This window comes from Gastrolobium bilobum, unplaced genomic scaffold, assembly GCF_033153095.1.
Source record: "Gastrolobium bilobum isolate Gb01-03AN ecotype WA unplaced genomic scaffold, APGP_CSIRO_Gbil_v1 utg7742, whole genome shotgun sequence".
NCBI classification, from domain to species: domain Eukaryota; kingdom Viridiplantae; phylum Streptophyta; class Magnoliopsida; order Fabales; family Fabaceae; genus Gastrolobium; species Gastrolobium bilobum.
This window is the reverse complement of record NW_026896962.1, coordinates 3,337-29,788: the sequence shown is the minus strand read 5'-3', so window position 1 is coordinate 29,788 and position 26,452 is coordinate 3,337. Positions and strand designations below refer to the sequence as shown.

The 26,452-nt window shown below is 34.1% G+C and overlaps 4 protein-coding genes and 1 long non-coding RNA gene across 10 annotated transcripts; 2 read left to right on the top strand and 3 right to left on the bottom strand.

The window, feature by feature from the left end:
• Positions 1 to 1,083: 1,083 nt before the first annotated feature.
• On the bottom strand, positions 1,084 to 3,372 carry LOC133303029 (protein NRT1/ PTR FAMILY 2.9-like). The gene is made up of 4 exons (XM_061502872.1): positions 3,210 to 3,372; positions 2,905 to 3,122; positions 2,215 to 2,774; positions 1,084 to 2,116 (listed from the first exon to the last, which is right to left on the bottom strand). Exons 1-4 carry the CDS (start codon positions 3,352 to 3,354, stop codon positions 1,216 to 1,218), a joined length of 1,824 nt encoding a protein of 607 aa, XP_061358856.1. The 5' UTR covers positions 3,355 to 3,372; the 3' UTR covers positions 1,084 to 1,215.
• Positions 3,373 to 11,366: 7,994 nt separating this feature from the next.
• Positions 11,367 to 15,055, bottom strand: LOC133303026 (protein NRT1/ PTR FAMILY 2.11-like). 5 transcript variants are annotated; one of them, XM_061502863.1, is made up of 5 exons: positions 15,047 to 15,055; positions 13,798 to 13,894; positions 13,475 to 13,692; positions 12,651 to 13,204; positions 11,367 to 12,567 (listed from the first exon to the last, which is right to left on the bottom strand). In XM_061502863.1, exons 1-5 carry the CDS (start codon positions 15,053 to 15,055, stop codon positions 11,658 to 11,660), a joined length of 1,788 nt encoding a protein of 595 aa, XP_061358847.1. In that variant the 3' UTR covers positions 11,367 to 11,657. The 5 variants fall into 5 exon arrangements, with proteins under 5 accessions (XP_061358847.1, XP_061358843.1, XP_061358845.1 ...); XM_061502859.1 differs by lacking the exon at positions 15,047 to 15,055 and adding an exon at positions 14,632 to 14,719 and having other exon boundaries at positions 13,798 to 13,952; XM_061502861.1 differs by lacking the exon at positions 15,047 to 15,055 and adding an exon at positions 14,632 to 14,691 and having other exon boundaries at positions 13,798 to 13,948.
• A 393-nt stretch (positions 15,056 to 15,448) lies between these two features.
• LOC133303033 (uncharacterized) lies at positions 15,449 to 22,407 on the top strand. 2 transcript variants are annotated; one of them, XR_009750418.1, is made up of 3 exons: positions 15,449 to 15,684; positions 15,994 to 16,059; positions 21,627 to 22,407. It is a non-coding gene; the product is annotated as an uncharacterized LOC133303033 (long non-coding RNA). The 2 variants fall into 2 exon arrangements; XR_009750419.1 differs by lacking the exon at positions 21,627 to 22,407 and adding an exon at positions 19,191 to 19,319.
• On the bottom strand, positions 18,009 to 20,216 carry LOC133303031 (protein NRT1/ PTR FAMILY 2.11-like). The gene is made up of 4 exons (XM_061502874.1): positions 20,111 to 20,216; positions 19,790 to 20,007; positions 19,006 to 19,562; positions 18,009 to 18,932 (listed from the first exon to the last, which is right to left on the bottom strand). The coding sequence occupies exons 1-4, from the start codon at positions 20,214 to 20,216 to the stop codon at positions 18,062 to 18,064; spliced, it is 1,752 nt and encodes a 583-aa protein (XP_061358858.1). The 3' UTR covers positions 18,009 to 18,061.
• A 2,270-nt stretch (positions 22,408 to 24,677) lies between the features above and the next one.
• LOC133303016 (uncharacterized) lies at positions 24,678 to 26,060 on the top strand. The gene is made up of 2 exons (XM_061502845.1): positions 24,678 to 25,356; positions 25,501 to 26,060. The coding sequence occupies exons 1-2, from the start codon at positions 24,678 to 24,680 to the stop codon at positions 26,058 to 26,060; spliced, it is 1,239 nt and encodes a 412-aa protein (XP_061358829.1).
• The last annotated feature ends 392 nt before the right edge of the window (positions 26,061 to 26,452 follow it).

The window sequence follows — 26,452 nt, the reverse complement described above, 5'->3', positions numbered from 1 at the left end:
GTGGCTAAACTTTGACACATTGCTATTTTAAATGTAAGTATTTGTGTGACACAAGAACTTAAAAAGAGAAAAAAGTTATTTGGAGTTAATATTATCAACCAATTATTTAAAAAGCTTAAGTTATTAAATAAAAACACATAAATAATTTTTTATTTAATATATTTCTTTATACAAAACTCGTATTATCTCTTTTCCTTATTTTATGTTGAATTTTACTTCAGCTTATTTTTTAAAAGATAAATGCAACTACAATCAAAAGTATAGACCATATAACATAAAACTTTAATATCTTGTTATAGAAGAGATGGTATCAAATGATGATAGTTCAGTTGATGCCAAAAAATTGAGAAATGATGAATCTGTTGGAATATCTCCCAAAAAAATTACAAAAGTTGTTATTCTTATAACCTAAAAATTTTATAATCTCTTATAACCCATTTTTTTACTGTTGATTTATGTCATTCTAATGATTATGATTTATTGTATTATATTTATTAATTAATTTTTAATTTTTAATAAATTAAAATATTGAATTAACCAAAATCAATGATAAAAAAATAAATTGTAAGAAGTTGTAAAAATTTTAAGTTGTAATTATAAAATATCTAGAAAATTTAAGCAGCGAAAACTCATCCCTGATTTTAGGGGTAACGGTTTTGTGAAACTACAAATTATAGAGAAGTTTGTCAATATGTCAAACCGCGTTTCTTTTTCTTCTAGAAAACTTTTGACCTTAAATTGCAGCTTTTACTATACTTCGTCACTCATCATTAAAGTCATTGAGTGCCGTACTGTTAGGCAAATGTTTCTGAATTTATTTTAAAGAAAAATTAAATTATTTTTAAATACTTCTAATCATACTTAGGTACGTCTGTTAGTGCAAAAGCAATAAGTACTTTTAAGCCAAACTCCTCAAAGAAACATGAAAGGGAAGTGGTGTTCCTTCCAATCTAATTAAAAATATTACATGAAAAGGTTCCAAATCCATTTAACAACACCTTTTCTTTTACGCTAAAAGGATAACTACTTTAAATTCTACCAAATATTATACTTTCGTGCATGGAAAATATTATATTTGTAAATTTTTTATTTACAAATTTTTATAAATTACATTATATCTGACCAGTTATATTTTAATCAAGAATATATGACTGGTCAGACTTAGTATAATTTACAAAAATTTATAAAAAAAATTTGTAAACGGATTCTTTCCCTTCATGCATTGCCTATTTCAGATTGTTTGGGTAGTTCATTGAGTTCAAGGTTACTACTGCTATCAGTTTCTTTATACCTGTACCATCTTGAACATAATAGAAAGTACCCCAAATTCATGACTTCAAGAGCAGCAATCATGTAGTAAAACAAATCCAATCTACCCTTGTTAAGATCCTCTGGTAACCAATTCCCTGTTGCAGATTTGGCTGTGATTTGGTGAACAAGTGAAATAAGAAAAGTACTCAAATAACTTGATCCGGCCATGCCACAAAAGAAAAGTGACCCTGCAATGCTTCTCATGTTCTCAGGGAATTGTTTATAGTATAATTCAACTTGTCCAACAGCACTAAATGTTTCAGCTAGTCCAGCTAGTGCTAGCTGCGGTATTAGCCATAGTGCTGACATTGATGAAATGGCACCTTTTCTTGGTTGTACTCCAATAGGTTTGGTTAGAGCAAGATTTCTTCTATGCTCTTCAACCACACCAGATACTAGCATGCTTAGTGTAGATAGAAATATGCCAGTTCCCATCCTCTGAAGGATTGTGATACCATTATCTATTCCAGTGAGCCTTCGGAGAAAAGGGACCGCTATTCTATCATAGATGGGTAACCACAATGTCATGGTCAACATCAAGAACACAAAGTAGGATGCACCAGGGATCTTGAAATTGCTGTGTCCAACACGTCTATCTGATTGAAGGGCTTGAAAGACAAGGATAGTGTGCTGTTGGACAATAGATAAATTGTAAAAAATGGCTGAAAACCATACAGGTAACACTCTCAGCAAACATTTCACTTCTTCCACTTGCTGCATGCTGCAAAGATTCCAAGGATCAGCTGCAGATCCATCAGGATTTATTTTATCTTGTGGGGTCATAATTGCTGCTTTGTCCAATATCCTATGATGCAAAATTCATCCCAGTTAGAAACTTAGAACAGTTCAGAAATCAATTATCTACTAGGAGTACTTAAAAGTTAAAAAGCTTGATATAGTTACCTGAATTGATATGTATGAGGAAGCCTGGAGTTAACACACTTGGGTGGCACATAGTTAAAGAGGGAAATCATTGAATGTTGTGCAGGTAGTTTCAGCCTCCTTTTCTTGGTAGCAACCACTATAACTTGCACAATACTAGTCATGGGACTACCACTTGGTTTAACTTTGACATAAATTTTGGTTCCCATAAAAAACATCACACATGATATGAGCATCAAAGCAGCAGGAATTCCCAAACCCACTGCCCAGCTCACATTTGATTGGACATAGACAATAAATGTTAAGGAAACCATCTGGGCAAAAGTGAAGGTAAAGAAGTACCAATTGAAGAAGCTATTGATTCCTTTTTTTCCTGAATCTGTATTGGGATTAAACTGATCAGCTCCAAATGCCAAGTTACATGGTCTAACCCCTGCAGCACCTACCAACAACAAACCAAAACCAGCCACTAGAAAAGCCATTTGACCCAGTGTTGGCCCTTTACATGTATTGCTCTCCTTTCCACAGTGAGGTGGATGCAGATTCTTAAATGCTGCTGTGAGTTGAATCACGAGCAATCCCTGTTCGGATGCAGGGAAGAAAAATTACATGGTTCATTTGTACCACATGATGTCTATTAAATTATATGTATGATTTATTTAAAAGTTATGTTAATATTTTTCTAACATGAAAACTATATATATAAAATACCAGAAAGGAAGTGACTGTGCAGAATCCTAATGTGTTGTAGCGACCAAAATATGTATCCGAGAAGAAAGCACCTAGCAAGGTAGCAAAGTTGGTGCTGCCGCTGAAGACGTTAACAATATTTGTAGCTGTGATGTTCTTCAGGTTGAATACTGTTGTGAGATACACCAACAGGTTTGCTAAGGTGCCAATGGCTCCAAGTTTCTCAAAAGTTTCATTTCCTGCAATTTAGGCACACCACTCACTCAAAAAGTTCAAGGAAAGAAAACACTGAAAACAAAGAGAGAGTGAGAAGAAGAAGCGTGTACCTATGATGAAGGGCATGGCCTTCCAACCTCTGTAGTTAATCTTAGGATCATCATCTGTCACATGTTTCTCATTATTTTCCGCAATTTCTTTCTCAGTTGTCATCGTAGTTGTTTTCTCTGTCTCTCTTTCCCCTCTTGTATTCATGATTATGTTATGTATATAATCTGTGTCACTCCCTAGCTGCATCGACGAGGAAATGCAATTATGATGTTTGAATGGTGAAAGTTGAACATATATATTAAAGTTTCTGGGAAGTCAAAGGAAGAACACCATAATAATATTTATTTTAGAAAGTAACATGTTAGTTCTTATCATTTAAAATATTTTTTTATATTTGACCTGAATTTAAAACTAATAATTAAATTAAAAATAATATATGGGTCAGGATCTTTTGACACCGGTATAAGTTTTACTCTCAATATTGGCCATTGGTTATATTTATATCTAATGATTTTGATTTATTAAATATATAAACAATTAAATACAAATAAATTAATGATAAAATAATTAATATAAGACTTCTTATTTTTATATTGTTGTAAGAATAACATACATCTGTAGATAGATATTTTGGAATTTATTATGCATTTATTATTTTTCTTTAAGTAATTAAATGTAATTAATATTTTATATATTCTTGTAATACTACACTCAACTATTTATTCAATATTTTAAATTTAATAATATTTATATATTATTATTAAGTGTTAGTTAATCTCATGCAGCATAAGACAGAAAATTTTTCTTACTCACCCTTCGATATCCGTGTTTGCCTTTTTTCTTTTTTAAAAAAACCAATAGAACCCACATATATTGAATTTATCACGTAAGATATCCTATCTCTTAGGGCATAAAAATAATAATTCCCTATAATTAAAGCCCGCCCTTTACTTTTCTTAAATGAACTGGGCACTCACCTCAATGCTACCCCACACATGTCCTTCTATTCTCTCTTCTCTTTATCTCATCACCTACGTGGTAAGTGGCAACAAAAACCGAAAACCTGTAAAGCATACTATAAATCACAAGTCAACCTTCAGCAGGGAAATTTTTTCAATACAATACCTACTTCGGTACGTATTTTGGAAAGGAAAAGAATTTATCGTTTCAAATGACATAAATTATGTTATTTTATTTTTATAAAAAGATGAAATTTATATTTTTATTTTCATTCTCTCTCTTATGATTTATCTCTTACCCTCATTTAAAATGACTCAACTTTACATCTTTTAAAATAACACATACTTTTTCCTTTTTTAAAATAGGGAAACTATTTTTTTATTTATATCTTTGCTTTCTTTATTATTCTTACTAAATCTTAAAAACTTTTCCCATTAAATAAAAATGAACCTACATATAATGCATCCAAGATTTTATCCTGCAGCACCCAAACACATTCAAATCCTGCAACCTCAATTTACTCGAGCAATTAAATTAATAAAAAGAAAAGTCTGTATATTGACATAGTTTGATTTTGTTAATAAATATATTATAATATTTTCCTAACACGTTGGTATAATTTTTTTCATTCTTACTAAAAAAATACATAGAATGTTATTTTTTTTTAATGAAATACTGATATTTAATAATGTAAATGCTTTTGTAATATAAAAAAATCAACAATTAATCTTTTCTTCAATATGATCCATCAACCAATGAATAATACAAAAAAAATTGGCAGCCCAAAATTCACTACTGGTCTTAGTCTCCCCTCCCTGATTAGCACGTAAGTCTCAGTGTTATGTGTTTGGGTCAATCTTTGTCTGAATGTGACGATGTGAAGTGTGAACATAATCTCCTTTAGTGTTTTACTGGACCCACTATGTCGTCATTGGTGACCTGAGATCCATTACCAAACTGACAAAAATGAATGTACCATTCAATTTTCATGCTGGAAAGTCTTCTCAAACCGTGCCTTTTCAGTTTTCACCTTGACTGACACCCAAAAATTATTTATTTGCAGCACTTGTTTGATTACCTTCTTCTTTTTTTTTTTGTTTCTTGGGTCTATAATGAGCTAGAGATAGAGTTCGAAAAGATCACATTTTAATAATTTTATCATACATGATTTCGGAGAGGTCAAGTCTATAATGATTTTATCACTCATGAATCATGATTGAGTTGCGAAACTTATGAATAAGTATTTTCCATTTGGTCTTTTGTCTTATCTTACGATGTGAAATGTTTGAACATGAGATTAATACAGTATTTCTATGTCTGATAGTTATCACGAGTAAGAAAAACATTTCAAATGTCATTCTCATTAATATTTTTAAATAAAACTTTAATTATAAATTATTTTAAACATAAAATAAGTTAATTTAAAGAATCATATATGTTATTATTATTAAAAGAGAACAATTATCTAACTATGTTATAACTTTTTTAGTCATCCTAAACAAATTTTATTTATTATATGGGAAAAGTGTTTATCCTTTTAAATGACACAATTTATATCATTTCACTCTCACAAAGAGGTGGGACCCACACCTTTATTTTTTTTGTCAACTCTCTCTCCTTCTTTATCTATCTCTTTCTCTCTCTTAAAATGACACAACTTTACATCCTTTAAAATGATACACACTTTATCCTTATTATATTGGGGGGTTGTGTTATGAAGTGGTCACTTTATGAAATATTTTATTTAACTATCATTGTCGATAATCTTAATCAATTTGATTCAATTTTTTTACTAAGCCCATTTCAAAAAAGAGGCTAATGACATAGGCACGAGCACGATCACAATCACATAAGTATCATGCACGATCACGATCACAATCACTCTATTGAAATATAACTAGTCAAATATAATATAATTTATAAAAATTTGTAAACAAAAAAATGTACAAATATAATATTTCGCATGCATGAAAGTATAATATTTGGTAGAATTCAAAGTAGTTATCCTTTTAGCGTAAAAGAAAAGGTGTTGTTACATGGATTTGGAACCTTTTCATGTAATATTTTTAATTAGATTGGAAGGAACACCACTTCCCTTTCATGTTTCTTTGAGGAGTTTGGCTTAAAAGTACTTATTGCTTTTGCACTAACAGACGTACCTAAGTATGATTAGAAGTATTTAAAAGTAATTTAATTTTTAATAATTTTTCTTTAAAATAAATTCAGAAACATTTGCCTAACAGTACGGCACTCAATGGCTTTAATGATGAGTGACGAAGTATAGTAAAAGCTGCAATTTAAGGTCAAAAGTTTTCTAGAAGAAAAAGAAACGCGGTTTGACATATTGACTTACACTTCTCTATAATTTGTAGTTTCACAAAACCGTTACCCGTAAAATCAGGGATGAGTTTTCGCTGCTTAAACTTTCAATATAGATATTTTATAATTATAACTTAAAAATTTTATAACTTCTTACAAAAAAATTTTTTATCATTGATTTCGGTTTATTCAATATTTTAATTTATTAAAAATTAAAAATTAATTAATAAATATAATACAATAAATCATAATCAATAGAATGACAAATATCCAACTTTTTATGCTTGATATTACCTCCACATTGTTTCCAATAAGGAGCATATCATCTACATAAAGTACCAGAAAAAACTACTGTCTTCCGTTTGATCCTTTACATACAAATACACATCATTCGTCAAGGTTCTCTCAAAATCAAAATTTTGATAACCTGATCAAAACTGATGTTTCAAGACCTGGATGTTTGCTTAAATCTATGAAATAGACTTTCACAACTTGCATACCGTGTGTTCCTACCCATTTGCTATAAACCCTTTTGGTTGTTGTATGTAGATATCCTGACATCCAACTCCCAAAATGAAATCATAATTGAGACTTATAGCAACTAAGAGAATCTGGATAGACTCAAGCATGGCGTCTGGCAAAAATTTCCTCCAAGCTAGCTTTGAAGGTTTTCACCTTCCTGTCCATCCTCTCTTTGCCTTTTATGTCCACATGCACCTTGTGGGTTTTACCCCTCTTGGTGTTTTTACTAGGACCGAACGGAGTTGAAATACAAGTATTTCATCTCATTGTTCATAGCTTGAGCAACACTTGATCAACAACATCTTCTAGTGCATTATCGTAACTAGTAGGATCAATGTCACTCAACAAGAGACAACTTGAGAGTTAACAAGGTTCTCTTCCACTACGAATGTACTGCACTAGACATTGTGTATTTATAGGTAAAACAAAGAGTGGGTCAAATGATGGATCTTTAATTTCTTGAGGATCCGCTTATCCTTGATATTGTTCCTTTACATGTGATACTAATATTTCTACTAGTTTTACTTATATATTATCATGTTGAATTTTCAATCATAGTTCTCTTGTTTGTTCACTTAGAGATATATCTATCCCCTCTTGAACAATCAAGGAAACAGTGGATGAAGCTTCTAGAGATTCTGGAAATTCTTGAGCTGAGATAAATCTCATCAAGAATAACCTAACTTAAGAGCTTATAATTTCTCATCTAGTCCTCCTTTAAGAAAATCATGTAAGTGCTCACTTAGATTATCTTGTCCTTAAGACTAAATAAAAAATCATCCCTAGTTCTCTTAGGGTAGCCAAAAGATATGCACTCTTCCAAACAAGATTCTATCTTATTTGACTTCTGTTGTAGGACGTGTGCCGTAACATTTTTTTTCTCAGAAACTGTTCCAAGGCACAGAAATAGAACAGTGCTCGAGAATAGAATAATTGTCATGCACACCCTTAGACTAATCCGATTTGGGATTGAGAGCAGATAAAGATTCTTCCTCCTAATAAATGCACTTCCCAGATCTCAAATTTGCATTCTCCACTTTACGAAGGCCTTAAGCTGCCAGCACTCGGCCAATACCTTATTGGTAATGAATGGATTTTTTAAAGAGCGTGCAAAGGAAGAAAAATTTCTATGATTCTGGATCACATAGTCCTTGTCCCGAAAAGAAAAGAAAAAAAGAGATATGAATAAAAAAAAATATAAAAACAATAGCAATGTAAAAGTATTATATTTTAGGGAAAATTTTACCAATGCTCCTGTGGTTTGCTTCAAAATCACTTATGCTCCTGTGATTTTTTTTTATCACATATGCCCCTGTGCTTTGTAAAAAATAAAAAATCACAGGAACATAAGTGATTCTGAAGCAAACTACATGAGCTGAACTTTTTTCTATATTTTATTATATTTGATAAGGAAGCATCGAATATTCTGTGATTCTAGAGGGCAAAAAACTTTTATCGTGAAAATGGCAATAGCCCATTCAGTTGGCAACCTGCATGGTCCCATTTTTTTAATATAACAACGTATTACAGAAAGCAACAATACACAAGGCTCTCATCTATATTCATATGGGATTCCACGCGTCCACTGCTACTTTGATTTTGCACAATTCTGTACAATTCTCTGATTTTGCAAAACATCACCAACATTTATATAAATCTTAATCAGTTTTATTCAATTAGTCCAATTTATTTTTTACTAAGCACTTTTTTTAAAAAAAGAGGCCAGTGACATAATGATGATTAATTGATGAGGCTAGACCCCATTTTGGGGTTTGGTTCACTGCCGAAGGGACACGAATGGATACTGTCAACACTCAACATTGCTGGGTTTGGTTGAATACTTCAATTTCCTCGTTTGACCAAAGAAGAGGCTAATGTTATTACCTCAAAAAAGTTCTGTTTGGCACACTTATGACACGTTACATTACAAAGATCACATAATGATGATTAACAAGGCACTACCACTTCTATTTTTATTTTATTTTTTCTGATAGTTATTCTTAACCGTCTTTCTACATCACCTTTAATTATTTGATCTAGTCACTAAAATCAAACCGGGGGTTTGGTTCTTAACGAACAGTTACTATTGCAGTGTTAGGATAACGCAGGTTATTTACGGCTAAAAATCTGTTGTAGATCGAAGGTTTAGTTAATTTACATGAGCTAATATGTTCAAACCTCAATACAATTATTATACTAAAAAAAAGATTTTATTATTCTTATTTTATTGCAGAGAATAAATTTTCTGTAGCTGACTCATCCTATAAATAGAGCACACAAAATAGTGAAGAGATACAAATAAAAAATTCAAGGTGGGACTTATCAATTATTGTGCTTGCGGTAGGGGTGTTCATTAACCGATCAAAACCGATTCAAACCGCGGTGACCGAACTGAAAAATCGATAACCGAAAAAACCGAAAACCGAAAAACCGAAAACCAAAAAAAAAACCGCATATTTTAATTGGATTTGATCGGTTTTTGGATGGGTTGATGAAAACTGATCCAATCCAAACCGATCCAATATATTAATTCCCCTCTACCTACTTGGATCTTTCCCCAATGATAGCCCAAAAATTTTTAAACCCAAGACTCATTGGGTATCAAACTATCAAATAAATCCAAGAAAAAATCTAGTCACATCTCATCAACAATTTTATCTTTGTAGAGTTTCATATCTCATTGCCAAAAAAAAAACTATATTATAGTTTACTAATGCTTTTGTATTTAAAAAAATAATAATTTACAAAGCCAATATATACAAAAGATTTTTAAAAAACCGAAAACCGATCCAATCCAAACCGAAAAAAATTGGATTGGATCAGATCAGATTTGAAAAAAAATCCAAACCGAATGGATAATTATATGATCAAATCGAAGGGATTGGTCGGATGATTTTTGCTTCCAAAACCGATCCAATCCAGACTGCTAACACCCCTAGTCTGCGGGAATGCCAACTTTCTGCAATAATGAAAGAAGAAAATAATCCCCCCCCAAAAAAAAAATATCTGTTCTTAGAGAGATGTATATATAGTTTCTATTACTGTGTCTTCACTCTTCACTTGCATCTTGAAACTTTATGTCTAAATTCTAATGGGAATTTTCTCCAACGAAATAAATTCAAGTAATATAGCCACTAACCATGTGATGACAGCAACTCTTTTGAGAGGGTAGGGTACCATGTTGACATAAACAGTTTCAAATGCACAAAAGTCTAAGTGAGCAGAGGAGGCTTCTAAGAGGTTGGCAAAATAGGTGGTACCATTAAAGATTTTGATAATTAAGAGTTATATCAATGGTGCTTAAAACAACGGTAGATAAAAAGTTTGTTCTACCACCAAGCACGTGGATCAATTGATAAGGAGTTGTTCCAACTTAATTAGTGGTATTGAGTTCCCATGTGAGCTTACCTGGCTCGGACGAGTTGTGTAATTGATGAACCGATAGATAATTAAAAAAATAAAATTGTTCTAGGACCTTAATAAGATAGCAGTTGGGAAGAGGGGAATTATAGCAATGAAAGAGAGACTATTCTCATTACAAATCGTAATTAGCTCTCTTTTGTTGTGAAATAATTCATTAAATCCAATCATACACCATAAAATTCAATGAAGTCAAGTTTTGTCTCACAAGTAGGCTTGTAGCTTTCTGTATACTTATTGGTATGTGAAAGCTCACGTAGCTAGGAAGGCTGTGGGTGTTGGCAAAACCATGTGGCAGCTATCCTATGTTTTTTTCTCCCCCATGACAACTATAAAGCCCTTTATCTTCCGTCGATGTTCCTATTTCTTGGACTTGTATTCATATCAGGGAATAGAAGTTTATTGAAACAGTAGTTTAATTTCAGATATCCCATAATATATTAAGGTTCCTTTTCTAGTGTAGGTCCAAATTATTGTTCGAAGATCATAATGCAGTTGAAAATCATCACTGTTGGCATTGTCGAATTTAAAAAGTTTTTGGAAACATAATCAGAAGTTTTCCCTTTCTATATTTTTAGAATGAATAAAATATTGGTTGGGAGTACGGATAGCTTTATAAGTTTTAGCATAGAATTAATTAGTTTGGATCAGGATCCTTTGGTATATTGACCTGCAAGTTCAGTTAGATAGAGGGGGAGGAAACACATAGATTCCATAATTTTAGAAATTGTAAAATTCAGCTTTTATATCTACCTCTCTAATATGAGAGGGTAAAGATACCAAAATAAAATTAATAAATTTTATATAAATAATGATAGCTCTTTTTATCATCATTTTTTTTTTCTTTCTCATTTTCTTGTTCAATGTTTGTAAGTAATATGAGCTGAATGACCACCCAACTGTTAATAAATAACACGCTTGAGCTCATTACCATTATTCTCTTCATCTGCAGGAAGCAAAGTAAGGAAAATATAATCAATCATGTTAATCTGTACTTTCTTTTTTCTTACATTAAGTGCTTTAATACAAACGTCTTGGATAAAGGTACCCTTCACTAAAGTAAGAATAATGTATGTCATCACACATCTACATATTAGATACTAAGAACTATCTAATTGAAAGAGCACAAAGTCAGTGACTGGGTTTTTGTTGCTATACTCTATATAACTTTGACCTTCATGCTGGTTGTGGCTCCACTTGATGAACATCAGATTTCATTGTTGGGCCACGGATGAATGAAAGATTGCTGTAGCCTATTTCTACGCGATAGTTATAGAATGGAATCATTAAACACCATTAGCAGTTCTTTCAGATTGTTTTGTCACTTTATCAAGTTCAATGGTACTGTTGTCCGTCCCTTTGTACCTATACCACTTTGCACACAACACAAAGTATCCTAAATTCATAATTTCTAGAGCAGCAATGATGCGATAGAAGTTATCCAATCTCCCTTTGTTAAGATCCTCCGGCAACCAACTCCCAGTTTCAGATCTGGCAGTGGTTTGGTGGATAACTGAAATAAGCATACTACTCAAATAACTTGAACCTGCATGGCCACAGTAGTAAAGAGAACCTGCAATGCTTCTCATGTTCTCAGGAAATTGTTTGTAGTAAAATTCAACTTGTGCAACAGACATAAATGCTTCAGCAAGTCCAGCCAATGCCAGCTGAGGAATCAGCCACAGACCTGACATTGATGAAATTGCACCTTTTCTCGTTTCCATTCCTAGAGTTAGAGGTTTAGTAAGAGCCAGAGTTCTCCGGTGCTCTTCAACCACGGCAGATACTAGCATGCTTAGTATAGAGAAGAATATGCCAATTCCCATCCTCTGGAGGAGTGTGATACCACCCTCTTTTCGGGTGAGCCTTTGAAGAAAAGGCACAACTTTTCGGTCATATATGGGTAACCATAGTGTCATGCTAATCATCAGGAAGACATAATAGGATGCTCCCGGGATCATGAACTTGCTTCTCCCAATACGCCTGTCGGATAGAAGGGCTTGGAACACTAAAATAGTGTGCTGTTGGACAATAACAACATGGTACAAAATGGCTGAAACCCATATGGGTAACACCCTCAACAAGCATTTCACCTCTTCCACTTGCTGCATACTACAAAGATTCCAAGGATCAGTAGCAGATCCATTGGGATTTATTTGATCTTGTGGAGTCATGATCGCTGCTTTGTCAAGGAACCTATTAATATAAGCCATCTGGTAAACACTTCTTAAAAATCAATCATATCTACCACCAAATTCTAAATGCTTGATGTTGTTTACCTGAATTGATATGTATAGGGAAGTTTAGAATTCGTTGACTTGGGAGCCAGATAGTTGAAGAGGGAAGGATATAGATATTCTGAAAGCTTTAGCCTCCTTTTCTTTGTTGCAACCACTATAACTTGCACTATACTAGTTACAGGACTACCACTTGGTTTAACTTTCACATACATTTTGGAGCCCATGAAGAAGATTACAGAAGATAAGAGCATCAAAGCTGCAGGAATTCCCAAACCTGCTGACCAGCTTACATTTGACTGTATATAGACAATAATTGTTAAGGATACCAACTGAGCAATAGTGAAAGTGAAAAAGTACCAATTGAAGAAGCTATTGATCCCCTTTTTCCCAGAATCTGTATTAGGATTAAACTGATCAGCTCCAAATGCTAAGTTACATGGTCGGATCCCTGCAGCTCCTACCATCAGTAATCCTAAACCAATCTTTAGAAATGTCATTTGCTTCTCCGTTGGCCCTTGGCATATGGCGTTCTCTTCACAGTGAGGTGGATGCAACTTCTCAATTGCCGCTGTCAGTTGTATTACAAGCAAACCCTGTTTGAAGCAAGTAAATATAGCAATCAGATGCACAAATTAAATGAGCTAAGCTTGTCAATGTACAAAAGTTGATAGCTTTCCTTGTAAGTTTTTTTAAAATGGAATTACTTATATTTTTGACGATCTCAAATATTATTTTATACTTTCTCAATGTCCTTGCCTCATTGCTATTTTCCAAATTCGGATATCCCTAAACTGTATTGTCTTTTTCAAAAAAGCAAATGAAATGGAATTGAGTGATGAGGGCGCCAGACTACAGCAATTTACCAGAAAGGAAGCCAATGTGCAGAATGCTAGTGTCTTGTAGCGACCAAAATAGGCATCAGAGGAAAAAGCTCCTAGTAATGTGGCAAAGTTGGTGCTGCCATTGAAGATGTTTATAATATTTGTAGCTGTGATGTTTCCCAAGTTGAATACCGTAGTGAGATAGACCAAGAGATTGGATAAGGTGCCAATGGCTCCTAGCTTCTCAAAAATCTCATTTCCTGCCAGTTACTCAAACAAATCACTCAAGATTTAAGGAGAAAAAACTAACAAGAGAGAACAAAGCATGTAAAAACACAAAAACCTCTGCTTGCAGTCTTGCTCACCTATAATGAAGGGCATGACCTTCCACCCTCTGTAGTTAACCTTGGGGTCATTATCTGTTCCATTATTCTCATTCTTCAGTAAACTTTCCTCTTCATTCTCCAATGTCTCTCTCTTTGTCATTCTTTCTCCAATTGGGTTCATGATCGTGTGCTACCTTGGGAAATGAAAGGAGGGAAAGAAGGACGAGTGAGTGATGGACTTCCAAAAAAAAAAAACCACACCAAGTATTATCTCCATATCTACCCACAAATTTACTCTCAGTAGCTGATTTGCAGATCTAGACTTCACTCCCAGGCAAATTCTTGTCCAAGATTTTTATTCCCCCCCTTCTCTATTCCTTCTTGTTCTGCTTGAATGTTTTAGTTAGTGATTTTTGTGGTTCGTTTGAGCCCACTAGATTTTAAGATTGACCAACGACACCTTACCAAACAAAACGTTTTGTTGTACCCGAAAAAACCAAAACCTAAGCAAGATCACAATACAAATTTCTCAAAAGTTTGTTGCAAGTTTCGGTTGCCCACTCTAGACTTACATTATACAAATGCTGCCAAATTCATCCTAAATAAATGCTACGGTGCTACCTCTTATGATTGTGTCTTAATTTTAAGTCTGCTGGGAAATTTTCCGGAAGCCCAAAATATGATTGCAAATTTGAACAAAACCAGAAAAGAGAATCGAAATTTAGTATAAAAACAAGTCAACTCAGCACATCTTAAGATGAGGCCTCCAAATAAAAGCAATGATAAAATATAAGCTAATCAATAGCCAGAAATGGAATAACATAAGAATTCACAGAGGAGCAGTAAATCAATGGATATCCATTTTAGCAGTACCTAAAATGAGAGAGAGAGAGATTAGATGGTAGTTCTTGCCGCTGCAGAAGAAAGAACAGGGACACGGGTCTCAAAACTCTTGGCTGTTGGCTCACAAACACAGACACAGACCTTTTTGCCGTGTACAATAATCAAGAGATAATATTTGATTATTGATAAAATATCCATGCTTATAGATAAAAATATCCAAATTTAATTTTCATTCAGGATAAATAATTAATTATAAAACTTATTGTGTAATAATTTTCTAACTATATATATTGTTTAAGGGGCATTTTACATTTACAACTTTTTTTGTTTACAACTCTTACAACTTAATTATGTTCTCCCGGGAGTATACTATTCAGTAATGTACTCACGGGAGAACATAATTAATGTTGTAATAGTTGTAAACAAAAAAAGTTCTAAACGTAACCTTCTCCATTGTTTAATATTAAGGAAAAAAAATACAATAGAGAATTTATATAGTGAAAAATTTTCAAATTAAAAAATATAATTTGAATTCGTATATTATTAAATCCAACTAATCCTTTCTATGTAAAATCATCAACTAATCACTGAATTAAGATAAATAATTTTGAATCAATTTAATTAAATTATTTGTCAAAGGTCAAAAACCAAAAATATATGAAAACTAAAACTTATATAAGCTTGATCTATATCATATATTAGACGTTATATTTTATTAGATAACCAATATGTTTATTTATTTATTTTTAAAAATATTTTCAATCGATTTATCGCTTCACGACGGTGATATATATAATATATTAGAGATTATATTTTATTAGATAACCAATATGTTGATAAAGGGCCGATCACAGTATTCACAAAAAAAAGAAAAAAAAAAAGAAGGGCAAACCACAGTGAGTGTTGAAAAACGAACCGGACCGGTCAGTTCAAATCGAAGACAAATAAATCGCCTTCTATCTAGCCATCCTCCGCCGTGCCGTTCGTCCGGTTCAGATCGCGCATTGATTGCACACTGCAGCGAGTTCGAATTCGAAACTTGAGCTCCATCGGCGCTGTTCAATTTGATTCCCTTGATTTGGGGTATTTGTTTGCATTTCTTACCTAATTTTTTTCAGGGAATAATATTTTTTATGTAAAAAATGAATTTTATTTTTTATATCTATAAAAATATTTAAGGTTAATATTTTTTTTTTCTATTTTCTTTTCACATTAGTCACATGTGTAGGGGATGAAATTTATTTTCGATAGCACGATAAACATTAATTTTTTAATTTTTTTTTTGTCAAAACAGAATTCCTTCTTAAGAAGGGTACTGCTTTTCTGAAACCTGCAGTTCTGATAACTAATAGCCACATTGCTTGCTTTTTTAAGTGTTTATTTATTTTGCAGCTTCAACCTTTGCTGAACAAGATCACTGAAATAGGAGAGAAGTATGATAAAACTTCTTCTACACAGGTTCATACTCTTCTTTAATTCTGTTATACAAGTTGAAGATTTGAAATATCGCTAGCATGTTTGTCTTAGCCTGCTTTAGCAATGTAGTGAAGACACTAGAACATACTTTATTTGCTACATTCGGACCTGAATATCATAAACTTATGGATCAAAATATATATTTTTTCAAATCTTGCTAAATACTTAAACATTAGGCATTGTCCAATATAAAAAGGTCTTAATTAGGCATTATCTACAATATCTACTTTCCCTTTTGTTCCTTTCTTCCTTTTTGCTGGGGTCCTCATTCCAGTTTTTCATCACGGCATAGGTGACTTCTATCACAACATTTTTCTTTGTGTTGAACTTATATTGAACCTGCCGTGCTCCCTGATTAACATTTCAAGAATACAGACTTGTATTTTTGGAATTTTGAGTATGTAATATGGACTTTTATTTAGCTATATGGTTTAGGGTTTAGGATTCAATCAATGATCCAATACCTCAACCCAGTAGATAATCAAGCTGAGTTGTGACCCTAGTGCTCAAAAGCTCCTCCACTTTGCAAAGGTAGGGATGGGGGTTGATTCTACACAATCTTACCCTTGCATTTTGCGAAGAAAATTTCTTATGGCTCAGCATTACCATAATGTTGATAATTATTGATAACTACGTATTATTTTTCTGGTATTTTTCCTTAATGCATATTTTTGAAGAAAAATTTTTGTGCGAGCTTGGCGTATGTCCAATAATCCTTCAATGTTTATAACTTTATCAGTGTAATATTAATGGTGATAACATCACTTATTTTGTTTAAAAAAGATTGTATGAGTTTGTTTTCAGGGTTTAAAGTTTTTCATGTTGTAGAAAATATTTTAGAGATATTTTATCTCCTATACACATAATAAAATTGTGCGGGGTCGAGTTGAAAATAATACGGGAAAGCCTAAAAGCTTTGCAAAGGATTCTTGGACCAATGGGCCAAATGATAAACCATAATAAGTGAGCCGACATCACATCACAACCTAAAACCTTAAGGGAGCGTTTGATAAAGGAGAAAAAAAAATCTAACAGGAAAATATAATTACTAGAGAAATGGTGAGAAAGGTTAGCATTCTCAAAAAAATTCACCTACCAAACACCCCTTAAGATTCAAGTTGTTTGAGTCTTTTTTGCATTTATATGACTATCACTTTGTTTATGTTTAACCGATGTGAGATTTAATTACTATTCACATTTGAAAATTTCTAACAATGTGAGGAGAAAAGAGAAAGAAAAAAATTAGACTCCATATACTTTTATGTGTATATAAAGAATAATTTTATCTATTATAGACAAACATTAAATTTTTATCATTGACTTCGTGAATAGGAAGGAAAGTTGAGTTAAACATGCCAATCTGTAATGAACTTTTTTTTTAGCATTGTTTGGTAAATATAATGGAACGGGACAGTAGGTGACATATAAGTTGTATTCTATGCTTGGTGCATCTTAAAAATATAACATAAACAGAACTTGATGTATCATTCCGTTTTGATTTGTCCGTACATAAAGCACTACCATAATATCTTCATTTTTTCTTTAAAAGTACCAGGTTGAAAAGCATTCTCTTATTTAGTAGAGCCATTAAGTACTCTAGATCAAAGTTTTTAGTGAAAGTTCTACTTTTTTCTTTCTATCAATAATATATCTAAGGGTTTATTGTTTCTTTACAGTTAAATAAATCTCTTTCTCATAACATTTATTTCCTTTTAATACCGCAACTGTGTCTAAATCAAAATACAATTCAATAAAGCTTTCACTACTAAAATTAGAAGGTTTACAGTTAAATTTTTTTCAAACCCCATCCTAAAAATCGCATAATTAATATTCAATATCTTTTTTTAAAAAAAAAAAAAAAAAACCTACCTTATTCTTCTTGGTAAAGAAATATTATAGTAGAAGCTCTATTTCAAAGTTCAGACATTAACTATGAACCCTATCATTAGATAACATTAACAGTTCATTTCAGATTGCTTCATACTTAATCGAGTTCTAGGCTGCTGCTGCTACTACCAATCCCTTTGTACTTATACCACTTTGCACATAATAAGAAGTAACCAAAATTAATGACTTCTAGACCAGTTATTATGTAATAAAAGTAATCCAATCTCCCCTTGTTGAGATCCTGTGGTAACCAATTCCCTGTAGCAGAATTGGCTGTCATCTGATGGATAATGGAAATCAGCAAACTACTCAAATAACTTGATCCTGCCAGACCACATAATAAAAGAGACCCTGCAAGGCTTCTCATGTTTTCAGGGAATTGTTTATAGTAAAATTCAACTTGTGCCACCATCGTAAATGCGTCAGATAGTCCTGCCAATGTTAGCTGAGGAATCAACCAAAGACCTGACATTGAAGAAATGGCACCTTTTCTTGGTTCTACTCCAATAGGCTTGGTAAGAGCCATAGTCCTTCGGCGCTCTTCCACCACACCAGATACAATCATGCAAATTATAGAGATAAACATGCCAATACCCATCCTTTGAAGAAGAGTAAAGCCGCCCTCTCTTTTAGTGAGCCTTTGGAGAGAAGGTACAATTTGTCGGTCATAGATGGGTAACCATATAGTCAAGCTCAGCATCATGAAGATAATATAAGAAGCTTCTGGGATTGTGAAATCACTGTTAAAAATGCGTCTATCAGCTTGAAGGGCTTGGAACACTGTCATTGTGTTCTGTTGCACAATAACAACATAGTATAACATGCCTGAAATCCATATGGGAATTACTCTTAGCAAGCATTTCACCTCTTCCACTTGCTGCATACTGCAAAGATTCCAGGGATCAAATGCAGACCCGTTCGGGTTTATATGATCTTGTGGGGTTATAATAGCAGCTTTGTCAAGGAACCTGTTAATATAACAATTTTAGAACCAATCATTTCTATGAAGAAATCAGCAAATGTTAAATACTTGACATTTACCTGAATTGAGACGTGTAAGGAAGCTTGGAGTTAATAGATTGGGGAGACATGTAGGTAAAGAGTGAAACCAATGGATATTCTTGTAGATTTAGTCGCCTTTTCTTTATAGCTGCAACTATAACTTGAACTATACTTGTTACTGGACTACCTGTTGCTTTAACTTTCACGTAAGATTTGCTTCCCAGGAAAAAGACTACGCATGACAACAGCATCAAAGCAGCAGGAATTCCCAAACCTATTGACCAGCTCACGTTTGACTGTATGTAGACGATTAGTGATAAAGACACCATCTGGGCAAAAGTGTAGGTAAAGAAGTACCAATTGAAGAAGCTGTTGATTCCCTTCTTGCCAGACTCAGTCTTGGGGTTAAACTGATCAGCCCCAAATGCCAAGTTACAAGGTCGGATCCCTGCAGCACCTACGATCAGAAATCCTAATCCAAGCAGTAGAAATGCCATTTGTCCCGTAGTTGGCCCTATGCATGTACTGCTCTCCTTTCCACATTGAGGTGGATGCATATTCTTAATCCATGCTGTTAATTGTATAACAAGCAACCCCTGTTTAAAAAGCAAGGAGATACAAGAATTAGATGCCTGACTCAACTGAAAGATCTTTATTCCTTAATATCAGAATTTTTCTTGAGGTTATATCGGGTAAATTCTTCTATGAAAATTGGTAGCTTTGGTTATTAGCTCTTTGGATTAACTGATATATGTGTCAGTAAATTCTTTTATGGTCGTTAATGTTTAAGAGCCTATATAGTTTCCAATCTCAAGACTAATACCAGAAAGGAAGCAAATGTGCTGAATGCCAGTGTCTTGTAACGACCAAAATATGTGTCACAAAGAAAAGCTCCTGGCAAGGTAGCTAGATTGGCGCTGCCACTGAAGATGTTGACAATATTTGTAGCTGCAATATTGCTCAGGTTGAAAACAGTTGTAAGATAGACTAAGAGGTTGGCTAAGGTGCCAATGGTTCCCAGCTTCTCAAAAGTTTCATTTCCTGCATGATGCAGATGACTCACTCAAAATTCATGTCGAACAATGAAAGGAGAGCAAGTGAGACAGATTAACAAAGAGTCATGTAAAATTCACAAGTTGCTTACCAATGATGAAGGGCATGACCTTCCATCCTTTGTAGTTAATCTTTGGATCATCATCCGTCACGCTTTTCTCATTGCTTTGCAGACTTTCCATCTCATTTTTGTCCATAGTCTCTGTCTGTCTCTCTTTTCCCAACAATGTCCACTTTAGGAAAGGAGGAGAGGAAAGAACTCAAGTAGAGAGAGAGAGGAAACTAATGATTGTTTAGATTTTCTGAACACCACTCAAAATATCTCCAACCTCCCATGAAACAATTCTTTATTCCTTACTTCACTTGTGGCGTGAGATATATAGTCATTGATTGTGTGGGCAACTAATGTGGACTTTATAAGGCCTTGGGCACTCCTACCCTTTGAGCTAGTTTTTGGGGTGGTGTATTCTAAGGTTCTTTACATGGTATCGGAGCTTGAGTGACTACAAGGTCACAAGTTCGATTCTCACCGCCTCCACTTTACAGTGGAATTAAAATAAAAATCACAAAAAGGTAAATCAAAAATTGGGTCTGTCAAGTTCCACGCTTCTAGTCCAAAAGACTCTTGCGTGAGGGGGCGTGTTGAGATATATAGTCCCACATTGATTGTGTGAGCAACTAATGTGGCCTTTATAAGATCTTGGGCACTCTCACCCTTTAAGCTAATTTTTGGGAACTCTTTGAGCTAGCTTTTGGGATGGTGTATCCAAAGGTTCTTTACAGATGTAGTATTTTTTGGTGCGGGAGGGCACCCACTTGAGTGAATTTCGGCGCTAAAATTACACCCATCACTCTCTACTTGGGCATAAAGTCAAACAGAAAGAGTGGTTGAAACAATACATGTTTGGCTACGTATAATTTCACACGCTTCTCCTTAACCTTTTTTTATCAGTTATTGCTTATTGGGTAATAATTGAATATCATTTAAACTTTGTCAGTAATCTTGTCAATCCCATCTCTCATTTCACCATAACTGTCTCTATAGATTTTAGTCAAAAGCACAAGTCCAGACTACTCAAAATTATACACACCTCTCACTGGACTGCATCTTTGCAAATGCTTGCAATAACAAGTATAAAGCATTCCTATTTTGTAGAAGAGTAATAGCATTGTTCACTAGTTCAGTTTAATAAGTATTACGCATCATTTTTTAAAGAAATAATTTTAAAATACTAACTTTAATATAAAATAGATGAAAATAGCATAACAAGATTCTCTCCCAATATTATCTTTTATTTCATGTTTTCTTCTTTTTTTTTCTCCTTTTTTTACTTTCTCTCTTTCTCCTTTTTTTACTTAATCTTTTTCTCCTTTTCTTTCTCTCTCTATTCTTTCTTTTCTTTTACCTAACTTAGGAGGAAGGTCGTATATATGGAAATTTTACTTAACTTAAGGGAGTGGTTATATATAAAACAATTCTTGACTTTGACTTTTTTTTTCACTTAACTTGGTGAAGGGGGCAAGACTTTATATAAACTTCGATTTTTTTTTTATTTTTTTTTAAGGTGTTACACAATGACAATTTGAAAGTTTCTTTATTTTTTTAGGGGGATGTCGTTGGAGGAAACTCTTGCGAGGTGGTTGATATGACATTGGATTGCTTTGTTTGGTGGGAACAAACGGAGTGTTTTGGAAGGCCAGTATCTGGGCGGCCCAAAAGCTTAAGCCCAAACCCCTCTTACCCTCTTCACGTCAGCCCTACTGGCAAGACAACACCAACTCCTATGCCTTGGGCGACCACCCCCAAGGTGAGACATCAAAATGTCTCACCTTGGGATACCAACCCTGCAAGATACCACCCCAGGTGTCATAAGCGGTAATCCCCTCTTTGCAGCCGCAGCAACCAATGCTGCGATCACTTGCATAATGACTGCGCCACTGTCACCACAGCAGTGTCAGCCAGGTCTAACCTTCCGAGAGTTGACTTCTACCACCAACTCACCCCAAGCAAGTACCTCACCCCCTATAAATAACCCCCTCAAATTAGAGAGGGACATCTTATGTATCGTTACCCTGTCAATTTACAAGTCTAAGCACATTCACTAAACCCCCTCCCCACATCATTTGTTAGTTTAGTTCATACTTGGGCCAACATCGCTTAGCTTGGTCTTTACTGTGCTAGTAGTGTAATCCATACATCGATCATCATCCCCTAAGGGAACATATTGGGCTTGTAGACCCCAACGGTACACGGGGGAAAGTATTTGCAAGAGGCACTCTGACACTTAAATTAGTGTTTGATTAATGAGTTTTAGTAAAGATGGATAAGATATCATACTTAGCATCAAGCTTTCATTATATATTGATTGGATGTCGTGTTTATGCGGCCTTAATACGACACATTTATCTCATTGGTGATTTGTGGTGGCTTATGCAGTCTATCCAATATTCAAGATACATATTTGTGAGATTTGCTTTTAGGGAGTGTTTGGTGTAAGTTTTTTGGTTGAAATGCTAGGAAAGTGGGGTGAGAAATTTTTTTCCCCATGTTTGGTACAAGTAAGAGCGAAAACAATCTCACGATAGTTTTTACTCCATTATTTTATGTTTAACTACACATCCCAAAAAAATAATACCATCTCATTTGTGGTATTATTTTTGTCCCACCCATTGGCTATCAGCAACGACGAAGTAATATTGATCTGTCAGTCCTAAGCAAAACCTCGTGAACTGTTGCAATCAAATTTCAAGTCAAGTTTTGAAGCTGATTTCATACTATTTTTTTTCTTGCTAATTTCTTCGTATAAATTAATTGGACTTTGTCTCGTGGAGTTCAATAATTGTTTGGAAAAGGCGCTTGCTTATATATTTGAATCACTTTGTTCCGAATTTTAATATCGTTTGAATTTCGTAAAAAATTGGCATCACAGTGACTTTTGGCTGTTCAGGTTCTCTGTTTCCTGTATGAATGCGTGACATTTTAATTTAAAAAGAATGTTTGGTATTTGCTTCAAGATTTGAACAGCTTGTTTTGAACAACGCGTAACAACATTAATTTCTCACAAGAACTAGAACAAATTTCTCACAGCAAGATTAATGGGTCAGTTTTATAATTTAATTTTTCTCAACCAACGACTCACAAGAATAGAAGCCACGTTCTGGCACTCGTCCCTAGTGACTGCACTAAATTGAAAAAGCATACTTTGCAGCTCCATTACCGGTAGACCCAATATTGGATAGAGGAAGAGAGGTGAGGGGAAATGTTTGGAAAGAAAGAAACGAACTTGGAGAGAGGGAGACAATGCAATGCTAAAATTAAGTTTTGATGAGTGATAAGAGATTCAATATTCAAAATGATAGGTAATTTTGTGATTTCAGTTCAAATTCTTATCAATATTTTACAATCAACCAAATATAGCATAAGTAAAATTAACTCAACATTTCCAGAAAAATTTTGGCTTAGCAAATATTTTTTCGTAACTTACCGGTCAAAAAAAGTTCCTATTAAAAAAAATATCTCATCTACCAAATACGTCTTTAGGGGGTGTTTGGTATGAGTATTGTGAAAAAAATCTCAGCAAATAATTTTTTCAGGTATTTTCTTTTTCAACTACACAAAGGCAAATAATTATCCCAAAGATCTTTTGGTATTTTTTTTTTGCCTAGGGTCTTAGATACTGAATATAATATGTTGAGTCAAAAAATTATCTCATTAATATTTTATCATCAACCAAACATAGCATCAGTAAAATAAACTCAATTTTTTCAGCAAAATTTTGGCCAACCAAACACTTTTTCGAAACTTACCCGGGATAAAAAAAATTCTACCAAATTCTCAATCATCTTTTTTTCTAGGTAAAAAAAATATCTCTTATATCAAACACTCCTAAAGTATAGTTGAAATCATTTATGTGTACTTTAACTATTAGCTGCCAAGAGGCTGTAGAGTTCTAAGTTACTGCCATAATTGTATGCCTGCACAATGATGTCAATGTGAGATGGACACGCTTCCTTACTCCTAAATTCCTGATTTTTGGCCTGTTGGGCCATATATGTGTTGGACTTACCATCGTAGGGAATGGATCCAAATCATTCACTAAACTAAAATTAAAAAGATTAAAAAATAACAAAAATATGTTTGAGCACATGATGATATAACAAGTTATATTCTCTACGAGCCTAATATTCCTTCTGATTAATATATGCAGAAATTTTCTGATAGGGTTTTCCTTTTCATGGAGGAAAATATAGCTACTGAAGGCCAAACTTCAAAAGAAGAAGAAGATCTACTACGTAGGAGTAATAAGAGAAATAAAGATGGAGATATGGTGTTTACTGAATCACAGTCTAGGGTTCCTAGACATGAATCTTGGATGGTTGACGACGGTAATAAAAAGATGACTTGGCGAGAGATGCTCATGCAACACAATGGTGAAACAGATGACTGGGAAGGAATGGATTGGAATTTGGAAGAAAATGTTGATCAAAGTGCACCTGCGGAGGAAGAGGATGTGAATTATGGTGGGATTAAAATGTGGACAGAGGAAGATGGTAGAACTCATTTTGGTTGTACTAGAAAAGCAAGAACAAGAATGCTGAAGGTTTGGGAAAAAGCTCTCATTGTAAAACTACTTGGAAGGAATACATGAGTGGCTTTCATGAAAAAGAAGATTGAAATACTATGGGCTAGAGCTGGAAAGATTAACGTTACAGATGTAGGTAATGGATTCTATGTGGTGCAATTTAGCAACAAAGATGATCTTCTTTTTGCTCTAAATGGTGGTCCTTGGATTATTTTAGGCCATTATTTATCACTCCGACGTTGGGAGCCAGCTTTTAGACCAAATGCTGCAAGTGTGATGAAGATTGCAGCTTGGGTGCGATTACCGGGTATCCCACTGGAGTATTATGATGAAGCCTTTTTCCGCCGTATTGGTAACTGGCTAGGTAAAATGTTGAAGATCGATAAGACAAATAATGAGCATGTAAGAGGACAGTTTGCTCGAATTTGCGTGGAACTGGATCTTGCTCAGCCTTTGAAGGGTGAATATGTGTTGGACGGAGCAACTAAACAGATAGAATATGAAGGTTTAGGCCTTATTTGTTTCCATTGTGGGCGCTATGGACATAGTAAAGATTGTTGTCCTGAGATACCAGTTGAAGGAAAGGATAATCAGCAAAATCAAGACGGGAAAAAAGATGAGGCTGAGTTTCAGAAAAATGGATTAGGTCCTTGGATGGTGGTGCAACGTCAATGTCGATCAAAAATTCAAACTCCAATGGCGGACAACAGGAAGCAGGAACCGGTTCGAAGGGAATCAAGGCGTAATCAAGGGAGTAATCAAGGGAATAATCAATGGAGTAATCAAGGGAGTAATCAACCGCAATCAAATCAGCCGGTTATGATTGATAATCAATCAAATTCCCGTTACGCTGCTTTAATGGGCTCTAATGAAGATGATATTACTCATGATATCCCAGCGACTAATCCGGATACTGTTATAAATGACGTCAATATGGTGGGCTCTCCTGTTAATATTGATATTAGTACATCTCAAGGGTCCAAACACAGAAACCCTAGAAGCCGTCCTAATGTTGAATTACAGGAACACCCCAACCGATTTACGTTAAGTGGGATTACGACAGGTCATGAAAAAGAAAATCAAATAAATGGGAAGATAGTTGACAGAGGTACCTCAAACAATAATACAACGAACTTGAGGAGGCAAGTTGCGATTCATAATAGAAAGGACATTGGAGGTAAAAGCGGTGGAGATTCCATGGTGGCTAGGAGTACTGTTGCTGATTATAACAAAGATTGTTATCAAATGGAGGTGGATAAGAATGGTCAAAATATCAACGGCTTAGATCATGGCTTGTCCCAACCAAAAGCGCCTGATCCAAGTAGAGATAAAGGAAAGCATATCCCAATAAACCATAAGCTCAATATTGAGGTGGAGATGATTTCAGAATCTGAAACTCAGTGCAATGACAATGGGATGGCAGTGGACCCACAATCCTGCCAAATTACCATTGATTAATGTCTTTAGTTACATGGAATTGCCGCGGGGCGGCTAAAAAGTGCTTCAAATCAACGTTTCAAGTGATGGTTCGAAGGTATAAGATTGAGGTGGCAGCTATTCTTGAACCTCGAGTAAGTGGTTCAAAAGCAAAACAGATAATAAAAAGCTGGGTTTTAATAATTCAATAGTGGAGGATGCTCATGGATTTACGGGAGGTCTTTGGTTATTATGGAATAATGATAGGTGTCAGGTTCAAGCATTAAAACAGACCCATCAATTTATTCATGTTCGTGTTACATTGGCAGATCATCAAGCTTTTCTTTATACTGTTATCTATGCAAGTCCTAGAGAAGAAATTCGGAAGAGGCTTTGGGATGATTTACTTCAGTTATCAGAAGATATCTCGGTTC